This window comes from Canis lupus, chromosome 21 (assembly GCF_011100685.1).
Source record: "Canis lupus familiaris isolate Mischka breed German Shepherd chromosome 21, alternate assembly UU_Cfam_GSD_1.0, whole genome shotgun sequence".
Taxonomy (NCBI): domain Eukaryota; kingdom Metazoa; phylum Chordata; class Mammalia; order Carnivora; family Canidae; genus Canis; species Canis lupus.
Genome location: NC_049242.1, coordinates 10,259,552 through 10,281,971, shown reverse-complemented (window position 1 = coordinate 10,281,971; position 22,420 = coordinate 10,259,552). Strand labels below are relative to the sequence as shown.

Sequence of the window (22,420 nt, the reverse complement as noted above, 5' to 3'; positions counted from 1 at the left end):
AGTAGGTAAATACCTTGTTATTTTGGATGGGTACATAATACTTTCTAGAATTGATAAGCAGTTTAGCCATTCCTGTGTTGATAGATGCTTGGTTGGAATTTATTACTATTAAAAATAATCCATTGTGAACATACATTGTATGCACTTGAACATTTATGCAAAGGTTTTTGTAGTATGGATTCCTAGAAATTGAATGGCTGAATCAACACGTATGTTCTCTGAAAATTTTGGAAGGCATTATCAAATTGCCCTTCAAAAAAGTTGTGGCAGATTGTACTCCCATTCATGTTGTAAGAAAGCTTTCTAAATATTGAATATGTTTTCATTAATCAAGACTGGTGGTAATCTGTCTTTTGCTACAGTATTTCTGGTAGTAAAGAATTCAGAATCTTACAGGAAAGATTTTCCTATTTGTGGTCAATTTGGATTGTTAGAAAATGTTTACAAAACACAGTGGGCAATTTTTCACACACTCTGTATAGATCTTAAATTTAGTTTTATAAATATTTATATGATGTGCTAGACTTTGGAGGGTGGGTAGTTAAAAGGGAATGAGACATGGTCCGTTTTCTAAAAACGTTTCTCAGTCTGGCAAGGGAGAAAGATGTTTTAAAGACATACAATGGGTCATAGTATTTTAATATAACAGAAATATGTACAAAATAGAAGAGGTAGAAAAAAGGGAGACATTAATTTTGCAGTTTTAGTGACAATAGGAATGTTTCACAGAAGAGACAATAATTTGTTTGGAGTTGTATAGAATAAATGAGAGTTGTTAGCTCCCCCAGGAGATAAATTGTACTTGAGGCATAAAGAACTAAATGTGTAACAGCATGATAAAAAGTAGTGTCTTAAGTTCCTTACAATATTAAGTTGATTTTTCTCTTAAATGAATTAATCATTTGTCAGTTCTACATTATGGATTGCACATTGCCTCTGCAGGTTAAAAATGCCATGTTAGCAGGAGCCATAGGAATCATCTTGTACTCAGATCCAGCTGATTACTTTGCCCCTGCTGTACAGCCATATCCTAAAGGATGGAACCTTCCTGGAACTGCAGCACAGAGAGGGAATGTGTTAAATTTGAATGGTGCTGGTGACCCGCTCACTCCAGGCTATCCAGCTAAAGGTAATGGATGGGCCTGTCACTGTTCACCCATTTTTGCAAAAATAGTACTTGCCTTTATAGAAGTCATGAAAGCAAACGTCTACAGAATAATCTCAAAACTGTATGCAACTATGGTATTGTGGATAACTATTACCAGGAATTAAAAAAACATTTTCCACATAATATTTTTGTTTCAAATTTTCACGAGGTGTGGACATGGAGAGGGAAGGGTCAGTTGAATTTCCCTCTTCTTTGAGTAAAGGTGCAGAAATGCAGATCCCCATACCCAAAGTAATATTGCTTTTACCAAACTAGAGCTTTGGTTTTCTGAATTGTTTAGTGATTTTATGCTTCTCTAGATCATACATTTGTATTTTTTTTAATACCACTGAGTTTTTTGGTGTTTAAAATGTAAAATGTGAAAAGTTTTGACATCTATGTAACTGTCTCCACAATTAAGATAATGAATATATCCATTACCCAAAAAGTTTTCACTCATCTCTTTGTAATGCTTTCCTCCCAACCCTTCCTACCCACTCCCTGCCAATCCCTAGGCAACCACTAATCTGCTTTCTGTCAGCAGAATTGTTTTGAAATCCATCTGTGTTGATGTCTGTGTCAGTAGTTCATTCCTTTTTATGCCGAGCAGTATTTCATTGCATGGATACACTATTTGTTTATTCATTTATTGTAGGATGTTTGGATTATTTTCAGTTTGGAGACTCTTGTACATAAAGCTGCTATGAACTCTTGTATACAAGTCTTTGTACATATGTTTTTATTTCTCATAGGTAAATATATAGAAATGGAATGACTGGATAATATGATAGATGCATATTTAACTTTTGAAGAGATTTTCTTTCTTTCTTTTTTTTTTTTTTTAAGATTTTATTTATTCATGAGAGACACAGAGAGAGAGAGAGGCAGAGACAGGCAGAGGAAGAAACAGGCTCCCCACAAGGAGCCTGATGTCAGACTTGATCCCAGGACCTCAGGATCACGACCTGAGCCAAAGGCAGATGCTCAACCACTGAGCCACCCAGGTGCCCCTTTGAAGAGATTTTCAAATTGTTTTCCAAAGTGGTTATGCATTTTATATCCTCGCAGCAGTGTGTGAGTGTTCCACTTGCTTTATATCCTTACTACATTTAGTTTGTTCAGTCTTTTTAATTTTGCATTGTAGTAGATATGTAATTCAAGTTACACTTTTTTTCAAAATTTTGGGGGGCTATTCTAGATCTTTTCCATGTGAATTTTAAAACCAGCCTATTAATTTGCACTGAAAAGCATGCTGGGAATTTGTTCGAGATTGAATTAAATATATGTCAATTTGGGGAGAATTGATATCTTATAAAATATTGAAGATTTTGATCTGCATGGCACAATTCTCCATTTACTTAGGTATTCCTTAATTTATATCAGCATGTTTGTAGTTTCACTGTACAGATCGTGCACATCTTTCACATTTATCCATATGCATTTCCTGGTTTTATGCTTTTCAAAAACACATTTTAAATTTTAATTTCCATACGTTCATTGCTAGTAAATTCTTTGTATTTGTGGAAGAAATAAATTGATCTTGTATCCTGCAAACTTGTTTAACTTACTAAGTAATTCTAGGAGGTTTCTGTAGATACCATCAGAGTTTTTACATAGATGATCATGTTTCCTGTGAATTCAGTTTTATTTCTCTTTTTCTAGTCTAGATGTCTTTTACTTTTTTAAATGTCTCTGTCATTGTATACTGACTAGTACGTCTCAGACATTGCTGGAAAAAAAAAGTGTTAGAGCAGATGTCCTTGCCTTGTTCCTTCCTCAAGCAGAAGAAATCCAGTCTTTCTCTGTTAAGTATGATACAGCTGCAGGTTTTACTTTAGGTTCTTTTTGTCAGGTTTACCCTTTACCCAAAGATACTGAAGTTCCCAAAGAGCTTTTGATTATGCAGATTTTATCTATGACTACATACCACATTTGATAGTAAAAATGAGTACAAATTCAACTTTTAAAATAGATATGTGGCTCTTTAGGTTGTTCATGTATTTGTTAGGTGAGCTTTGGTAACTTATGTTTTCCACGGATTTTGTCCATTCATCTAAGTTAAATTTAATAGAGTTCATAATATTTTCATTCTGTGTGTGTGTGCATGCACATGTGTGCTTATGCATGTGCAGGTTCTACAGTGATATTCTGTTCTTTATTCTTGATCATGGGATTTTTTTTTTTCCTGAACTGATTTGCTAGAGATTAATCAGTTTTATCAATTTTCAAAGAACCATGTTTCTGTTTCCTATTTCTCCTGATCTTTATTACGTTCTTTTTTCTGCTTCTTTTCCCATTTGCTCTTGTCTAGTTTTAAGGTGGAATATGATGTGATTTGACTGAAATCTTACTTTGTTTATAAGATAGGTTATAGAACTATTTTGGCTGAAAGCCAAAGTCTCAATGAGGTTGTAAGTCTGACAATACTTTTCAGTCTTCCTTTAAAGAGAATATTGTATTACTATTTGAAAAAATATTTTTATTATTTCCAAGATCTCATAAATTCCCTTTAATTTTTTTTCAGTTATACCTAGTTTCAGAATTTGGGACACATTTTCCAGGCAGCTGGTTAAATGAAGCTTCTCTAGAAAGGATTCAAGATATCGATGAGGAAATAAAATACTCTTGTAAAATTCAAGAGAATTTGTTGAAATGTCAAAAAAAATTAGAAATTTATAATACCTACAGTTGATTTCACACTAAAATTTAAATGATTTCATTTCTTACTGTTGAATTAAATAGGTCATATTAGGTAAAACAATCATTGGCTTTGAGGGAACTTTAAATTTTGATATAATTTCAAACATGTAGTAAATCTAAGATAGGAATAAAAGAAATTTCTTTATAACCATGCTCAGATTCTTCAGTTGATTTCATTTTGTGCAATTAATTTCTGCAGAGTACACCTTTAGACTTGATGTCAAAGAAGGAGTGGGAATCCCCAAGATCCCTGTACATCCTATTGGGTATAATGATGCAGAAATATTACTACGGTATGAGGTATTCTAATTGGATATGAGGTTTAAGATTTTACACTAATATGTCCATTTTCTCATCTACAACCAACGTAATCTAATAATGTTAAAAGTCTAGTTGTATACTTGAAACCAATGTTATATGTCACTTATACCTCAATAAAAATTTTTTTTAACTTAAGGGAACAAAATAGGAAGATGAATTTTTAAAAGAGTCTTGTATCAAAATAGCTCCTGAAGTAAGAATAACAGAGCACAATAGGAAATAGCAAGAAACCATTAGTCTGGTACAAATGAAAGTCTTAAGTACAAAACTGTGTCCAAAGATAAATACTGATTGGAGATTTTTCAAATATTTGGATTTTCTTGATATTTATTTGATGTTTGTACTTGACCTGTATCTTAAAAATATTACAGTGTCTGCCACTTATTAGATGTGTGAACTTGGACTAGCTACTTAATCTTTCTCTGATTCAGTTTTCTTATCTGTGAAATGAGGGATAGTAATTGTTTCTCCTTGATAGGTTTATTAGGAGGAGGAGATGACCTTCAATGCAAGCGTGTAAAGTATCTAGAATATAGTAAGCATTTAATTAATGTTTGCTATTTTTGCATTTATATTACTGATGTTCTTTCACAGATCTCCAAACTTTTATTTTTTTAGATGTCTGTACCAATACAATTTAATAATTGCTTAATGAGTGCCTACTAGGTAATCAGAAGCTTCTCTAGAAATTAATTTCTTCTCCTTAACATGCCACAGATGCAGGATAGTTGGAGGTGACGATGTGAAGAAAGACCTGGAGTCTCACTGAATTTTAATCTAGGGGCCAGGGTGACTGAGACTCTGACTCAAACCGACTGGGACCTCAGATCCCAAGGCTTTGTCTCCTCCAGTTTTTCTTAAGAGAGTCAGCAGGTTGGCTATAGGAATGATTAACTTTGGGAAGCAGAGAAAAACATGTTTACTTCAAAAGGTAAAAGAATAGGCTATTGACTCAAGCAGGGGGGGAGCAGAGGAGCTTTATCTGGAGAACAATGTGGTCAAGAATCAGTGTGCTGACTCTGGACCTCCCATATCCCCAGTGTGCTGAGGGCTAGGAGATTCAGTTCTCAGATAGGCTCTGCAGCTGGTTCCCCACATTAACACAGTCCTGGATTGCCTATTTTCAATATTTCCTATATCTAATGCTTCCCTACATAAAGTCAGAAGGAAGGAGGTTGATGTTTCTCATTTCCTCTCCCTATTTTTTTTCCCCAAGCCCTCTTATCACAGACATATTAAGTACTTCATCAATTTTGGCTCTCTTGCTAAAATGTAAGTTCCACAAAGGGAATATTGACAGTACTTGGCTCAATAAATATTTGTTAAATGTATGAATGAAATATCTCATCAAACTTCATGATTTCTTCTAAGAAATTGTGATGCTCAGCCTTTTTAATGTCATTTTCCTTTTCTCTTGACAGTCACATGGGAGGAACTGGCCCACCAGATGACAGCTGGAAGGGAAGTCTTAATGTGGATTATAACATTGGGCCTGGCTTTGCAGGGCATGAGTCCTTCAGGTAATTTTATATTACTTTAATAGACTGGAAAAGTTTTATATGCTTAATGGAAAAATGTGAAGATAACTGCTCTGCCAAGTTATATTTTGCTTATCTTTTTCTCATTTTTTCATAGTAAACACTTGATCATTTTATATCACTTAAGAATTACTGAGGGAATGATATACTGAATTCTTCCAATAGTGAGATCACAACCTTTGTTTTTACAAAGTCTTAACCGTGACTACATTTGAGTTTAGGTGAAGTAGGTAGTTAAAATGTTAAACCTAAACTTTTAAAACAGTGTTTCAGGGATCCCTGGGTGGCGCAGCGGTTTGGCGCCTGCCTTTGGCCCAGGGCGCGATCCTGGAGACCCGGGATCGAATCCCACGTCGGGCTCCCTGCATGGAGCCTGCTTCTCCCTCTGCCTATGTCTCTGCCTCTCTCTCTGTCTCTCTCTGTGACTATCATAAATAAAAAATTAAAAAAAAATAAAACAGTGTTTCAGATAACCCAATATTTCAAATGTAAGCATTCTGAAACTTTAAGGGAGGGAGTACAAGAGCAGAGAGAAAGGAGCTCATATTTATTACTTACTGTGTAGGTGGGTTAAATGAGTTAAAATGGAAAAGCAAATAACTATTGTAAGGCTCACTGAAGTAGCACTGTTGTAGAGGAGTGATCACAGAATATTCATTGAGTTTAGTATTATAGAAAGATTAAGTTTCCACTGGATCAAGGCAGGCAGGAAATGGTGGTTCGAGAGATCAGCTTGTGTAGAGTTGTGAAACAGCCATGGCATGATTTAGAATTTTAAGTAGTCTGATTTGCTTGAGAGAGAAAGAGAAATTTAATGCTGATAAATCAGAATATATAGCTCTTTTGATTAAACCAAAATTAGTAAATCAGTCTTGTTTGCTAACACTTTAACAATGCAAACTTGGATTCTGTGTTTTCTTAGTTTTTGTAAAAATGTTTCTCACTTCAGACCTTTTAAAGTATTAGAAGTTCAATATTTTAAAGGAATTTTAGAAATACTTCATGTAATTACTTGTCTCTGTAACTCAGAGTTACTTTAGTATATGAGAGTTTATTATCAATAGCAGCAGGAAAATCTAACATACACAATTAAAGATAAAGGCCTTTCTGATTTAGAAACAAACATAATGACACAGAGAACAGAGAAAACATATAGCTTTAGTTCTACAATCTCAGTTCAAGAGTAAACTCAAAAATATACAAATTCTCTGGTCTAGATATTAAAAAGTTCTTCACTATGGGCACAAAATTCTTAATTGATTTGAGCTCAAAATGGGCTCATACACACACACAAAAACTGTTCTTTCTCACCAGGAAGAACTTTTGATAATTGATTAATCCATCTACAGGGATTCTGTCATTTTTCTCTCAGAAGACCTCTTGATAATTATTTATAGAGATTACCAAATGACAAGACCTAAAATCAAATTCTTAATCATTGCTCCCACCAATAGGGAATAATTTACCTGCCATAAGGAAACTAGTAGAAATATAAGACACAAAATCAGTAGGAAAGACATTATAAAGTTAGAAGTCCACAAAAAGACAAATGAAGAAACACTTTTAACTACAGAGGACAAATGACGGTTGCCCAAAGGAGGTGGGTGGGGGGATGGGTGAAATGGGTGAAGGGGTTTAAGAGTCTACTTACCGCAATGAACACTGAGTACTGTATAGAATTGTTGAATCACTATGTTGTACATCCAAAACTAATATAACATTGTATGTTAACTCTACTGGAGTTAAAATTATAAACTTAATAGTTTAAAAAAAAGTTAGAGATAGAGTTAGCAGAGTAAAAATGTCACTGCTGGTGATTTACCTCCGAGCCAAAAGAAGACATACCTAGGTTTTAGGTTACCTGCAACTGGTTCAATGAGGTGAATCTACTGCACATTTCAATGGGACTTCCAAAAAATGATGGAGGATGATTTTTTTTAGAAGTAAAACCATGTTTCTCCTATAAATATAAAATGAACATGTGTCAAAATTTTCATTTAATTCATTAATTAATAAGAGAACCATGAAGGAATTGAAATTGGTTCAAAGGAGAATTCAGTGATGATACCAAAAAATCAGCTCATCAGGAATACTGAAAGTATTTAATAGCAAAAAAACTTGTTTCTTCTACGTTGAAGGAATCAATTGAACATTCACTAGACATTGTATATTTCAGTGGATGTGGTATTTCTACAAGTTAAATTTGATCTCTACAGAGTTGAAATAGTCTTATAAAAGACAGTGGTAGGCAGAGGTGACGGATAAGCTAAGGCCTTTCTCACTTTTCCCTTACAGAGGTATATTCATTCATTTCACAAATATTTATTGAGCATTTACTATAACCCAGTTACCATTCTGGGCACTGGGGATTCAGCAGTGAACAAAACAGGCAAAATCCCTACACCCCCTCCCTGGAGCTTACATTGTAGAGTTCATTTTATTTGGAACATGATGAATTTGAAGTGATAATAGGACAAAGACATAGATATTCTTTTAGAAACTCCTGGAGTCAATGATTCTAAAAACTAGAAAGACATACGAAATAAATATGTGGATTAGCTCGTCTGAGAGTCTGAACAGATAGTCTATGTTTGCTTTCAGGTTTTGATTAAAATAGATTTTTTTCCCTCATTTGTAACATTATTCTTTTCTTCATTTAATGCCATAATATCAATGCTTTGGGGTTTCTTACTAATAGATCTTAGGCTCATATTTTTAGAAACACATGCTAAAAATGTTTCTGCTTTCTTGCTATTTTTTTCTCTCAGTAGCAAAATAAATGTCTTAAAATGGAAAAAAATACCCATTAGATTCTTCCCAAAGGCACTTTGAATATTGCACATGACTTGTATATGAAATCAGAAGCACAATATCCTTATAGAGGGGAAAAACGAAAATCTGCACTTAGCAGTATCCAAGTTTTGACAACCTCTTTGTTCTTCCATCTATATGAACAACCACAAACTAGAAACTGCTGGGATTCCTCTCTATCTACTCTCCCACCCTGCTCCATAGATAAAGATTCATTTTGTTTCCTTGTGAAAAAGAGACTCCACATTTTCCCATGTCATTTTGGATTCATAGAATGTGAATGGGTTTTTTTTTTCCCCCTATTTGCGACTGATTTTATTTCCCCTTGAATTATAATTTGGTTAATTACATTGCATGAATGGATATTTAAAAGGCTGATTTCATTCTGTATGTCAGTAAATTGAACACCAATAAAAAATAAATTAAAAAATAAAAAATAAAAAAAAAATAAAAGGCTGGTTTCAAATCAGAATCAACAGTGATTTTTCTGGGCTAGAAAAGTTTCGTTACATAGTTGTACATTTTAGTCGATGCTTCCCAAATTCCCATTTCCTTTCCAAATTTCCCATGTTTCTCTTTGGCAGCACTCAGCCAGCTATTTAACAATGTACTGATACTATGCTTCAAGAGTCTTGAAGAAAGTCACTGACTCACTGACCAGCAGGAATTAATGTAAATACAAAGACACATTTTTATTTATTTTTTAAGATTTTATTTATTTGTTCATAGACACAGAGAGAGGCAGAGACACAGGCAGAGGGAGAAGCAGGCTCCACACAGGGAGCCCGACGTGGGACTCGATCCCAGGTCTCCAGGATCACACCCCAGGCTGCAGGCGGCGCCAAACCGCTGTGCCACCGGGGCTGCCCACAAAGACAAAAAAAGCTTGTTTGTCCTCTAACACATAATTGGCTGCCTTCCTTATTTTTGTAATTAATAGTGTATTTAAAAATTTTAGAATGAATACCTAAGACATTTTGAATAAGAATATTTTGGACTTTTTTTTTTTTTTTGGACTTTTTTTGCTTAATTTACTTAAATTCATTTTGCGAACATATTGGACTTTAAATAACAATGTAGCTATGAGGGAGGAGTAATAAAAATATTGAGATTCAGTTTTTAAAAATCTGGCTTTAAGCTTGCTAAAGTACTTAGGAGTAAAATGCATTAACCGTTTACAAATTGCACACATCAACAATATTAATGACTATTGAATTTAGGCTGGATATATGGGAATTCATTGTCCTGTTATACAGTTCTCTGTAATTTTGAGATTTTTTCATAATACGATGGTGGAACAAAACTGTTTGATGTAATGCATGTGAAGTAATTTATTCCCTTTGAAATTCTAGGAAGGTAAGAATGCACGTTCATAACACTAATAAAATTACAAGGATTTACAATGTCATTGGAACGATCAGAGGATCTGTGGAACCTGGTAAGTCTGAACTTTTTTAAACACTTCATTTTTACTAAGTTTAAGAGTAAGAGAAAACAAACTTCAGTCAGGAATTGATTCTTTTTCCTTGACGGATGTGAAACAGCTACATTTGAAAAAAAAAAATAGTACGACTCTAAAAGGAATCTCTATAATGTTGATTTTTATTTTTCCCCCTATGGAAGAATCTCAACCAAAAGGCAGTTTAATTTAAAAACCTAAAATGCAACTCTTTGTAATGTATTCAAAGTTGTGGTTCTTCTGAACGCATTATTTTCCAGATAGGTACGTTATTCTAGGAGGTCATCGAGACTCCTGGGTGTTTGGAGCAATTGACCCGACCAGTGGGGCTGCTGTTTTGCAAGAAATCGTCCAAAGTTTTGGAAAACTGATGAGCAGAGGTGAATAATGCTTCCTCGGTAGCTGATGACAAAAAGGGACTCACTTAATTGTTCTCTATTTTTAGGCACGTTAATGTATGTTAACAATGATTGCAGGCTGGAGACCTAGGAGAACCATCATTTTTGCCAGCTGGGACGCAGAAGAGTTTGGGCTGCTGGGCTCCACAGAATGGGCTGAGGTAAGTATGACCAGAGGCTCTTGTTATTTTCTTAATAACAGGGAAACAAGTACCTGTATCTCAGGATGAGCAGAGATACAGAGATAGATTCCATGACCTAAAATAGGTTTAATTTGGAGAAAGACTCAAGAATTTAAGAAATAGTTTTTTATTTTCACATCAGTTTGGCAAAGCAGAGTAATCTCTTAATTACTGGACTAAATCCAAATTTATTCTTGTCAAAACATTTTGGCTCCTGTTTGTATTTGTTTTGCTAATAAGTGAAATTTGTAAGCTCAAAGAATAATCAGACCCAGCAAGCTTTTCTAAAAGTAGATGGGCCTATGTAAAAATGGATACAGATCCTTGGAGTTGATTTTCAAGTTTTGAAGTTGCTTTGGAGTTCTATCTAAGAAAACCTGTGATCTAGTAAGGTGACTGGATTATAATTTCATATTTGTAGACTCCATATACATTGCAACCATAGGTATATATTACCATTTTAAAAAAGGTAAGTGGTTGATTATTGAGTAGAAGATAATCTTGGAAATGGAATTACTTTAGTAAACTGCCTTTATAATTTCAGATATTTATGGTATGATTGAATTTCAGATATGATTGATTTTTCATTTCACACTGGCTCCTAATGCTTGATCTGTAGGTGTTTCTCCTAGGCCCCCTTCTTTCATCATCTTCCCTAGGCCTCCCACCGAGTAACAAAGTTCTTTAATGTACAATGTTAAGGACACACATTTTTGTAAAGACAGGTGCAATATATAAAAGCACTTACTCTCTCTGAACCATGTATTTATCTTTTATGAGTTGAGATTTTTTTTTGAATTGAGATTTTATAGAATTATTTTTTTGTTTTTTTTTATAGAATTATTTTAAAGATTTTTAAAAAATTTTTATTTATTTATGATAGTCACAGAGAGAGAGAGAGAGAGAGGGGCAGAGACACAGGGAGAGGGAGAAGCAGGCTCCATGCAGGCTCCATGCACCAGGAGCCTGACGTGGGATTCGATCCCGGGTCTCCAGGATCGCGCCCTGGGCCAAAGGCAGGCGCTAAACCGCGGCGCCACCCAGGGATCCCTGTAGAATTATTTTAAAGCATGTCATACATTTCTTGTTTAATTTTCAAATACTTTCCTCCTGTCTCATTTCCTCTTACTGCACTTTATTTTTTTAAAAGAATTTATTTATTCATGAGAGACACAGAGAAAGAGAGAGAGGCAGAGACATAGGCAGAGGGAGAAGCAGGCTCCATGTGGAAAGCCCGAGGCAGAACTCAATCCTGGGACCGCGGGATCACGCCCTGAGCCAAAGGCAGACGCTCAACCTCTGAGCCACTCAGATGTCCCTTTCTCACTGCACTTTAAAATAGTAATGTGAATGAAACAAATATGGGGATAAAATCATACAGTTACTTGTCTCCTATCACTTACCGTTATATTCAGTGGATGTTGCAAAGTTTTGTCATGAATATGCATTTGTTATGAATATGCATTTTGGAAGCAGACTATTAATAAATTTCCTCTGGAAATGTAAATTCTTGTGAATACATGTAAATATAAATATGTGTCTCTAGTTTTAAGCAGCTCAAGGATAAAAAAATCTAAGCTATAAAGAAATAAATATACTTTGCATTAATCTAAATAAATCTGGGCTAGGGACAATTGTAACAGTTTTCAATTCTTGATCATATTCAGTAGCATACTTTCTTTAAATATAGTTAAGGAATCTTTCTACTAAAAATGTGTTATAGTGGACACTCTGACTCTATATGCATTTATAGCAGGGGCAACTGCCATCTGGCCATTGTGGTCAAGTGAATATAGCCAACGGTCCTCACTTGTGCCATAACCACTCACAGCTTTAATTTTTTTTATTATAATCTTAAAATTTAGGTATTGTTGACAGACAATATTATATTAATTTCAGATGTACAAGTTGTGGATTGACAATTTTATACATTATGCAATGCTCACCACAGTAAACGTAGTTACCATCTATCACCATACAAGATTATAATATTATTGACTATGCTGTACTTTACATCCTCATGAATTATTTACAACTGGAAGTTTGTACTTATTAATCCTGTCACCTGTTTTGCCATCCTCCTACTCCCCTCCCTTCTGACAACCACCACTTCTCTATATTTATGAGCTTTTGTTTGTTCATTTATGTCTTAGATTCTACATAAGTAAAATCCTACAGTATTTTTCTCTGACTTCAATTAGCATAATATCCTCTAGGTCCATGTATGTTGTCACAAACAGCAAATTTCATTCCTTTCTATGCCTGAGTAGGAATCCAGTGTACACTCACACACATACCTCATCTTTATTCATCCATTGATGGATACTTGAATTACTTCTGTATCTTGGCTATTGAAAATAATGTTGTAATATATACAGGGATGAATAGATCTTTTTGAATTAGTGTTTCAGTTTCTTTGGGTAAATACTCAATGGTAGAATTACTGGATCATATGTTAATTCTATTTTTAATTTTTTGAGGAACCTCAACACTTTTCCATAGTGGCTGCACCAATTTACACTCTCACCAACAGTGCAAGAGGGCTCCCCTCTGCCTATGTTGCTGCCTCTCTCTCTCTCTCTCTCTCTCATGAATAAAATCTTTAAAAATAGTAATAAATTTAATGTTAATTTTTTTTTTTCCTTTTGTTGTTCACCTTGGTTGCTTGGTTTCCCGGTCTTGCAGCTCACTGATCTGTTCTGCTTCCTCTACTGTGCTGTGGATTCCCTCTAGTACTGTCATTTAGTAGTATTTTTGAGTTCTGGTGGGTTCCTTTTCAGATTTTCTCTTTGTTGAAGTTCTTACTAAATTCATCCACTCTTCTCCCAAGTCTGGTGAGCATCATAATGACCATTACTTTGAACTCTTTATAAGGAGTTCAAAGATGGATTATAAACAGATGGATTACCTGTTTCATTTAGTTCTTTTTTTTTTTTTTAATTTTTATTTATTTATGATAGAGAAGAGAGAGGTGCAGACACACAGGCAGAGGGAGAAGCAGGCTCCATGCACCGGGAGCCCGATGTGGGATTCGATCCCGGGTCTCCAGGATCGCGCCCTGGGCCAAAGACAAGTGCTAAACCGCTGCGCCACCCAGGGATCCTCATTTAGTTCTTTTTCTGGGTCTTGTTCTTTTGTTTGGAACTTCCTCTCTCTCTCCTGATTTTTCTCTTTGTTTCTATGAATTAGGTGGAATGGCCACCTCTCCTAGTCTTGAAGTGGCGATATGTAAAAATGTCCCCTGTGTAAGCTGTGTACTTGGTGGTTTTGGCTAGCTGGCTGGTGCTGGATAGGTGTTAGCTGGGGCACTCTGCATAGAAGCACTCTGTCAGGTCAGTTACAACTGAAGCAAGTGTAATCCAGGCGTAGGCGTTCCTGGAGTGCTTGGCACCATGGTCACTCTGGAGGGACAGCTGAAATGGAATAGGCTCAGGCCAGGGGTTTTTGGGCTGCTTTGGTGGGATGGCTGGAGATGGCATGAGACCAGGCTTAGGTAAGATGAGGGTGCTTTGTCACCTGGGTCACCTTGATGGGCAATTGGAGCTGGCATTAGGTTAGGGGCCTGAATACCTCTGATCCTGGAGAGTTCAGCAGTTCTACCACTTGGCAGACATTCTAGAGTTATTAATAAAATGAATTTCCTTCACTTAATAGTCTAGTTTCCCTTTAAACTACAATTTTTGTTTTGTTTTTCAGTGCCCCAGGGTGGATAAGTCTGCACATGGGCCCCTCAGTGATATCCTCCCTGAGGGGTGGTTGTTACCAAGGTTACCGTGTCTCTCCTGTTCCTTTATGTGGTCCTATTCTTTGTTGTGCAGAAGCTGTTCGGTCAGCCCTTAGTTCCTCTTCATATAGGAAGGTATATGTAGGTATAGATTTTGGTGTGTCCAGGAACTGAGTTCAGGCTATTTCTATGCTTCTATCTTGGACTGCCTCCTATGATAGCATGTTCTTATGAGGTAGCAAGTTAGAAGTAAAAAGGCTCCTTCAGCATATTTTCATCAATGTGGTGGTATTATTTTGTGTGTCTGTTTGTGTATGTGTGTGTTAAAGTGAGAGGGAGGGGAGGAGAGGAGGGAGAGAGATTATTGAAATGTCTTTTCTTCTCTGTGGTTTTCCTATCCTTTTTAAAATTTTTTCTTCATATCTCTTTTAAAAATAGGTAAGTGGGATTCTCACTTTTAAAATTTTACTTCGTTATCCAGCCTCAGTAGATCTCTTAAACTTCAGTGTGTGTAACGATTTCCAGAGATACTTTGTAGAAAATAGATTCCCTGATCAGAAATTCTTCCTCAGTAGGTCTGCAGGGGGGCCCAGAATCGGGGAGCCTCAGCACTTTATATCCTAATGCCAAGTAATCAAGGAACCACACTTTGAAAATACTTCTGACAATTCCTGCAAACAGTAGCTACCTGGTATTTTCCTTATTTTAATTGCATTAATGTTGTCAATCAGCCAGATATCTGCATTTCCTTAGAAATTATAGTCAAAGACCTAGGCATTAATTTTCTTTTCTTTTTTTTTTTTTTTTTTAACATTTCCACAATTGTAAATATTGTGAATTAAGTAACAACTTTGCTTCAACTGTAGGAGAATGTAAAAACACTCCAGGAGAGAAGCATTGCTTATATCAACTCAGATTCATCTATAGAAGGTAAATTTTCTTTCAGATTATTAAAAAGCATATCATCTTTTAAGTCTGCAAATTGTAACTTGTAAACTTATTTTTCTATGAAATTCCTCCGTGATACCTTCATGTTCCATTTTGCCAGAGAAAATTATGATTCAAATGAATCAATTTATGATTCATAACTAAACTATTGATCTTAATTTCTTTAGTATATTTGCCATTTGCCTATCTTGAATTACTACCTAAAACTCCACTAGTATTAACCATATTTTTCCTGTGGTGATATTAAAGGAATTAGGCTAAAATATTTCAGAATATTTTACAAAATATTCCATGTAGAAATATTTCCTTTATGTATTGGAACAATTTGAGATAAGCACAACTATAGACTTCCCTAGGAACCTGACATGGGACATTTGTGTCTCTAGGCTTTCATTGTATGATGAGGTCTAGGTAAATTTCAGAGCATACTTATAAAGTTACTGAAATGCTCTACTCTCATGTCTTGATACTGTTGAATTAAGTAAGGAATGAATGATATAGTTTACCACATCCTTTGCCAAAGTCCCCGTAAGAGATACTACCTTAAGAATGATGTTATGATTACTATGGGACCTGCTGCCTTAGCAAAGTCTTCCTATACCTGTGTCTGAAATATACCCTGCAGCATCTCTTGCTCCTAAAGAACTATTTCTACTCTGTTCTAATTCCTTGGAAATGATGCCTCCAATTTCAAATCTATTATATCTTGTTTACAATTAACAATAGAATTAGACATTGGAATTTCATTTGGAAGTATTAAAATCACTGTATTTTATTTTTTCAGGCAATTATACTCTCAGAGTTGACTGTACACCCCTTCTTTACCAATTGGTATATAAACTGACAAAAGAGGTACATAGATGTCTTAATGTTTTCTGATGAATGGATAAGTGAATAACACCTGTTTTATTAATTAGTGGTATGATGTGTAAACTGTACCTTAAAAATTCAAAGCTGATCTGTATAAATACCAAGTCAGAACAAAATCTTTAATACACTATTTAAATGTCCTAACTATAAAAATAGTATTACTAGTGTCTTCTAATAGCAGCTGTTAATAATTGTGTGCACTTTTGTCATGCATAGGGTATACAGTTTCATGTGGTAGAGGTATTTTCAGTGAGCTGAAGTGGAAAAAGCCTTGGGTTCAGGGCCCTCTAATGTGAATTCTAGCAGTAACAGTGATAAAAAGACAAAGTCACGGAATCCAAATACTTAGTAATCTAGAGAGGATATACACTTCTAAGTGAGGAATTACACTTCAGTAGAATATTGGATACTACAAACAATGGAAAATAGTTATGGGATAGAGAATCTGAAATCCTGGGATAGCTGGGGAAGCATCAGAAGAGGTTTACAGAATTAGTGCTTGGGCTGTAAAATGGAAGTATGTGAAAGTAAGAGAGAAGGCATTCTCAGCATGGAACACAGTACCTAAAACAGATGTGGAGATCTGAAAGAGACTATAAGCATAAGGTGTTGGTGGAAAGATGGTAAGAAATGGAGCCTGACAAGTAGGACAAATTCAGAAATCTGGTGATGGAGAACTTAAAAAATCTTTAACAAGATTATACATTTCATATTTGTTCATTAGAAAGATCACTCTGTACCAGCGTACTGAATAGATTAAGCTGTAGCGACTCTAACAGCAAAATGGAGATAATTCTACTTAATCATTCAGGAATTTTGTAAATATTACTGATAAAAAATACTCTGAATTTTGTACTCTAAAAATTACATAATCCTTCAACATCTGTGAACTTCATTTAAATTGTTCATTATAGATTTTAATTACAAAAATATTTCTTTGAAGTAGGTATCACATTACAATGTGAAGTAGGCTGAAGGGACACCATTCTGGTTAGTGCTAGACTGAGATGGTGATTCCAGAAAATGAAAGGATTTTTCAAGGATTCAATCTAATAAGCAGGATGTGTGAGTTGGAGCAGGTTCTCAGCTATTGCAAGTTGTCAGGAACAGAGTAGGATAGAACCCAGTGATTTGGCTGGAAATGAACAAAACATCTCCAAAGCTGCAACATGCTGGTGGGCAAGGGGATGACTAGAGTGTCAGGACTGTTTCCAAGCTGAGGGCCTCCTATGCAGTGATGAGGCAACAACCAACTTTGTAGAAGGCCAAAGAAAATATCAGAGGAATTGATGTTTATGTTCAGATGGGGACTACTATCCCCACTTCTGCAGTGTGAGAAAACTAGGGTTTTCTGTTTTGTTTTGCTTTTTAAAAGACTTTATTTATTCATGAGAGAGAGAGAGAGAGAGAGGCAGAGATGTAGGCCACGGGAGAAGCAGGCTCCCTGCAGGACCCTGGGATCATGACCTGAGCCAAGGCAGATGCTCAACCACTGAGCTACCCAGTGCCTCAGAAAACTAGGGTTTAAAGAAGGGAAGCAGTACACCAAAGGTTATAATGCTTTCAGAGCTGCATAAGTACAGTATGCCTTTTTTTTTGTTTCCTTTTTTTTTTTTTTTTTTTTTTGAACAAAGCAGATCTATAACCAAATTTCAGGCTGTGTGATAATACGAATCTAAAATAGATGTTAGCTTTTGTAGTCTACAGTTTTTCCACCACGTGGCCCTGCTTTTCTTAGAGTGGAAAAAGAAAAGTATGTTTATGGGCATACTTTTAATGAGGGTACAGAGGTTCATGTATTCATAGAAGCTCTTAAAATTTCTAAATAGGAATATGACATTATGCAAGCTTTTAAAATGCATCAAATTCCAACTCTGTTTAAATATAATTTGACTTTCTAAAATAGCAGTTCTTCCTTCACCCACCTGCCTTACCAAACCAGGACTTACGTTGCCAATTTCAAGCTCAGCTTCTTCACCCATGTATGTTACCCTGAGGCCTCTTCTTACAGGTCTTCTTGAACAAAAGCAATTTACTAAAGTAAATCATCTACCCAAAGTTTGACTTGCTACTAAAAGAAATCTAAGCTGCCAGAAATCAAAGTGATGACATTTGTTAAAAATCTGAAACTCTCGTAAAGTTTACCAAAAGAAGCAGGAAATTTTACCCCAAGTACATGGCAAAATTACATTAGGCAGGCAACAAAATTGAACGAGAATTTGGTTGGATTTTTTTCCTTGTCATTTGCTTTTGTTTTTCTATTAAGAACATGACACACATCCATATAACTAGAAATTGATCACATATGGCTTCATTTTTGGCATAAGTTTAGTTGCTTCTGCCTCTAATTCACAATGTTTTTCTTTCCAGATCTCTAGCCCAGATGATGGTTTTGAGAGTAAATCTCTTTATGAAAGCTGGTTGGAAAAGGATCCTTCATCTGAAAATACAAATTTTCCTAGGTAAATTACTTGTATGCTTTCTACCATAGGACAAATTATGAACTCTTTGCCCCTTGTTTCTCCAGACATGCAATTCTCAGATGTGTCAACAGTCAGAGTAGAGGAAAGATAATCCCACAGAATCCCTCTTTGTAGCCTTTGATTTGCTAATCAGACAGAATAGCCAAGTCTTAGAATCTATAATAGATTCCAGTTTTGCAGATTTTGTCAAAATTACGTCACATTAACAGGTATTATTTTGCATTTTTGCATTAAATTTCAGATATTAGATGTATTAACTCCAAATGATGATAATGATGTCAAAAAGTGGATTATCTTCTTCTAAACCTAAGGGGCATTATATAAACCAAATTGTGCTTTTACGTGTAATCAATTTATTTTAAAAAATATTTAAGGGGAGGTTGGAGAAAGGGGGAGGGAGAAGCAGACTTCTTGCTGAGGGGAGATCTGACCTGAGATCATGACCTGAGCCGAAGGCAGATCCTTAACCGACTGAGCCACCCAGGCACTCCTACCTGTAATCAATTTAGAATACTATTAGTTTTTTACTTCTTATTCATACAACAGCAGTTTTCTTGAATTTTTTTTTCTCCTGCAATACTATCTCTAAAAACTAGCAGATGATGGTAGGAGTTTATAACTTTATTCCATATTCCAAATAAGTCTTGTGAAGGTTTGTGTTTCCACTATAAAAATTTCACATGCTTATTAAAAAAAAAAAATACTGGAGTAGAAGAAAAACTTTTAAAAAACATCCAAGGTCAGGGGCACCTGAGCGGCTCAGCTGGTTAAGCATGTGCCTTTGGCTCAGGTCATGGTCCTGGGATCAAGCCACTTTAGCTCTCTGCTCAACAGGGGGTCTGCTTCTCCCTCTCCTTCTGCCCCTCCCTGACAATTGTGTTCCCTCTGTCTTTCAAATAAGTAAATAAAGCCTTAAAAAAAAAAAAATCCAGGGTCTAAATCTCAAACACATAATAGTTTAGAAGTATATAGTTCTGTTCCTAATGCATATGTAGTTTTATATTCTGCTTTACTATTAAGAATTTTCATTACATATGTATATAAAAATGTGTAGTCGTTTCTTTAGTAAATGTAAAGAACTATATTGCTTTTTTTTAAATAATAAATTTACTTTTTATTGGTGTTCAATTTGCCAACATACAGAATAACACCCAGTGCTCATCCCGTCAAGTGCCCCCCTCATTGCTCGTCACCCAGTCACCCCCACCCCCCACACTCCTCCCCTTCCAGCACCCCTAGTTCGTTTCCCAGAGTTAGGAGTCTTCATGTTCTGTCTCCTTTTCTGATATTTCCTACCCATTTCTTCTCCCTTCCCTTCTATTCCCTATATTGTAATTGAATTTCTAAATAGGGCGCATTTAGATTCCTCATGATGTTAAATATATTTATTTTCTTTTAAATATATTTTATCATGGCAGTTTTCTTAATATTGTTCTTGGAGGGTAGTGACCAAATCTTATTTTTCTCTCTAAATAAATGCCATAAAATGCTGGAAATATTCGACTATAGTCACTAGGTTGCTGTCTTTGGCAGTGTTCAACTCTGGTTGCACTCAATGCAGAATTACAGGTTTATCACACCAGTTTCTAGGACATGATAGTAAAGTATCCTGGAATGCTGTACCTTCTACTAATTCTTGTAAATGTGCTATGCAGTTCTTTGCTTGGATTCATTGTTGCATTTATTTAAGTTCCTAATTTTTTTATGTATTTATTTCTCCCATCTGTGTATATATTTATATCCTACATCTAGAATCAACAAACTTGGATCTGGAAGTGATTTTGAAGCTTATTTTCAGAGACTTGGAATTGCTTCAGGCAGAGCCCGTTACACTAAGAATAGGGTAAGCCGTTTTATTATTTTGGATACAAAGCACTTTATCCAACTTTTTGTTAGGAATTTTAAACAGTTTAGTTTTGGGCACCAGGTCACATGGCCCAGAAGAATTCCAGGGATAAAGGCTGACTTCATGTCCCTTTGTAGATGGACTAGGAATTAATTTGGGTTATTCTATGAATTTTCCCTGTAGGATTATTCAGTGAAGTGATGGTAGCTGACAGAGTAATGCCAGGGACTTGGCTGGTTATCAGAACCAAGTAAGTAGTTTGTAGCCTTTTTCTGTACAGGCTTTTGTTGGAAAATCTCATCCTTCTCACCTTTTCCTGAGGAAAATGTGCAGGTGAAAAACCTATTTTCGTTACAGGGGATGCCAGGCCAAGAGTCTTTACTGTCCATGGCCCCTCTTCACATTCCCATCCTGCCTGTCATCTGAGTCCAGGGCTCTTGAGGAGCAGGGAATAAAACAAGTTCCTCCTAATTTTTAAGTTGATTCTCATTTCTGTTCTGCACTACTTTGTACCATTGTTATTCAGACACATTGATGATATACTGGTCGTAGGATATGCCAACATATACCATGGCTGCTATGTTATAAATTATGTGATAAACCAAACTGAAGATTACATCAGTAAACTCAGATTTGTCAGATTTTAGTAATTTTCAAATCATAATCGCAAAACCCCAATATCTTGCTTGACTATAATACATACCCCTTGCAAATTTGACTATCCAGAATATGACGGACAGAAACGAAAGCCAAAACAGCTCCAAAGTAACCCAAAACAAGTGCATTAATCTGTATAATACTCATTAAACTCTTTTACATTCTGTCATCAATCTGAACAAAGTTATCTAGTTTCTAAGACCTTGTGGATTAAAAGAGTATTAAGAGACTGAAACGGGATTCCTTTTAGTGATACTAAAAGCAAAAAAAAAAAAAAAATGTTAATCTTAGAGCAAAGTAACAGACAAAAACTAAATTTAGGAAAGGCAGCCCTAAAAAGTCAAAAAATATTTATATAAAATACCCCTTTGTAATGATTTATAATGGTAGCCCATAATTATGTAATAAAGGGTAAATGGCATTTGGTTATACTGTTGGGAAAGGCAGAGAAAGTGCTTAGATACTGAATTCCTCAACTGTACAGATCTTAGCCACCCAGAACCTTTCATATCCAATTGATAATTTTAAACTGTGTTAATATGCAATTTGAGGATGTACTCCTTAATTTCAGTTATCAGAAATAAAGACAACTTTCAGGGAGTATTTTGAATGATTACATGAATTATAAAGCAGTTAAATTTTAAGCTGGTGATAGTGTTATAGTTAGATTTCAACTTTTTTTTTTTTTTTTTGCTTCATCGTGGTAAAACTCAGGGTGCCACTTAGTATTATCTTTTTCTGCACTTATGATTACATCAATCCTTTGAGTATTTGATGTTTGTCTATATTTAATACCTGCCATTTTTCTCCCCTCTCAGAAAACAGAAAAGTACAGCAGCTACCCGGTATACCATACGATTTATGAGACGTTTGAATTAGTAGAGAATTTTTATGACCCTACATTTAAAAAACAGCTCTCTGTGGCTCAGTTACGGGCAGCACTGGTTTATGAGCTCGCAGACTCTAAAATCATTCCTTTCAATATTGAAGATTATGCAAAAGCTTTGAAAAACTATGCAACAAGTATCTACAATTTATCTAAGAAACATGACCAGCAATTAAGAGACCATGGAGTATCATTTGGTAAGAATGGCTGGGTATTTTATAATCTTCAAGTTAGAGCTTTAAGATACGGTCTCCTCTTGTCATCACTGTATATACTCATCCTAGAATATAACCCGGTGTTTTGCTAAGTTAGTGCTACAAACATTGGGTTGGTAAAGATTTTCCCTTTATTGCTGCCTTTAAAAATATTTTTACTGTTAATATGCTAAAAATACAATACTACACAAAGATGGGAAAACAAAACCAATTGCACTATGTAATTATCATTATT

General features: G+C 35.3%; 1 protein-coding gene across 9 annotated transcripts in view; it reads left to right on the top strand.

Annotated features, from left to right (window-relative positions):
* NAALAD2 (N-acetylated alpha-linked acidic dipeptidase 2) overlaps window positions 1-22,420 on the top strand; it is a 65,210-nt gene that overhangs the window by 26,618 nt on the left and 16,172 nt on the right. For 5 of the 9 annotated variants that reach the window (XM_038568339.1, XM_038568338.1, XM_038568340.1 and 2 more), the window contains 11 exons: window positions 943-1,129; window positions 4,047-4,140; window positions 5,590-5,688; window positions 9,870-9,955; window positions 10,237-10,356; window positions 10,453-10,535; window positions 15,147-15,210; window positions 16,013-16,080; window positions 18,469-18,560; window positions 20,334-20,424; window positions 21,903-22,167. In XM_038568339.1, the coding sequence (XP_038424267.1) occupies window positions 943-1,129; window positions 4,047-4,140; window positions 5,590-5,688; window positions 9,870-9,955; window positions 10,237-10,356; window positions 10,453-10,535; window positions 15,147-15,210; window positions 16,013-16,080; window positions 18,469-18,560; window positions 20,334-20,424; window positions 21,903-22,167 (1,249 nt within the window). Of the gene's footprint in view, window positions 1-942; window positions 1,130-2,073; window positions 2,222-4,046; window positions 4,148-5,589; window positions 5,689-9,869; window positions 9,956-10,236; window positions 10,357-10,452; window positions 10,536-15,146; window positions 15,211-16,012; window positions 16,081-18,468; window positions 18,561-20,333; window positions 20,425-21,902; window positions 22,168-22,420 lie in introns of those variants that run through there. The other 4 variants (XM_038568342.1, XM_038568343.1, XM_038568344.1 and 1 more) reach the window with 4 other exon arrangements.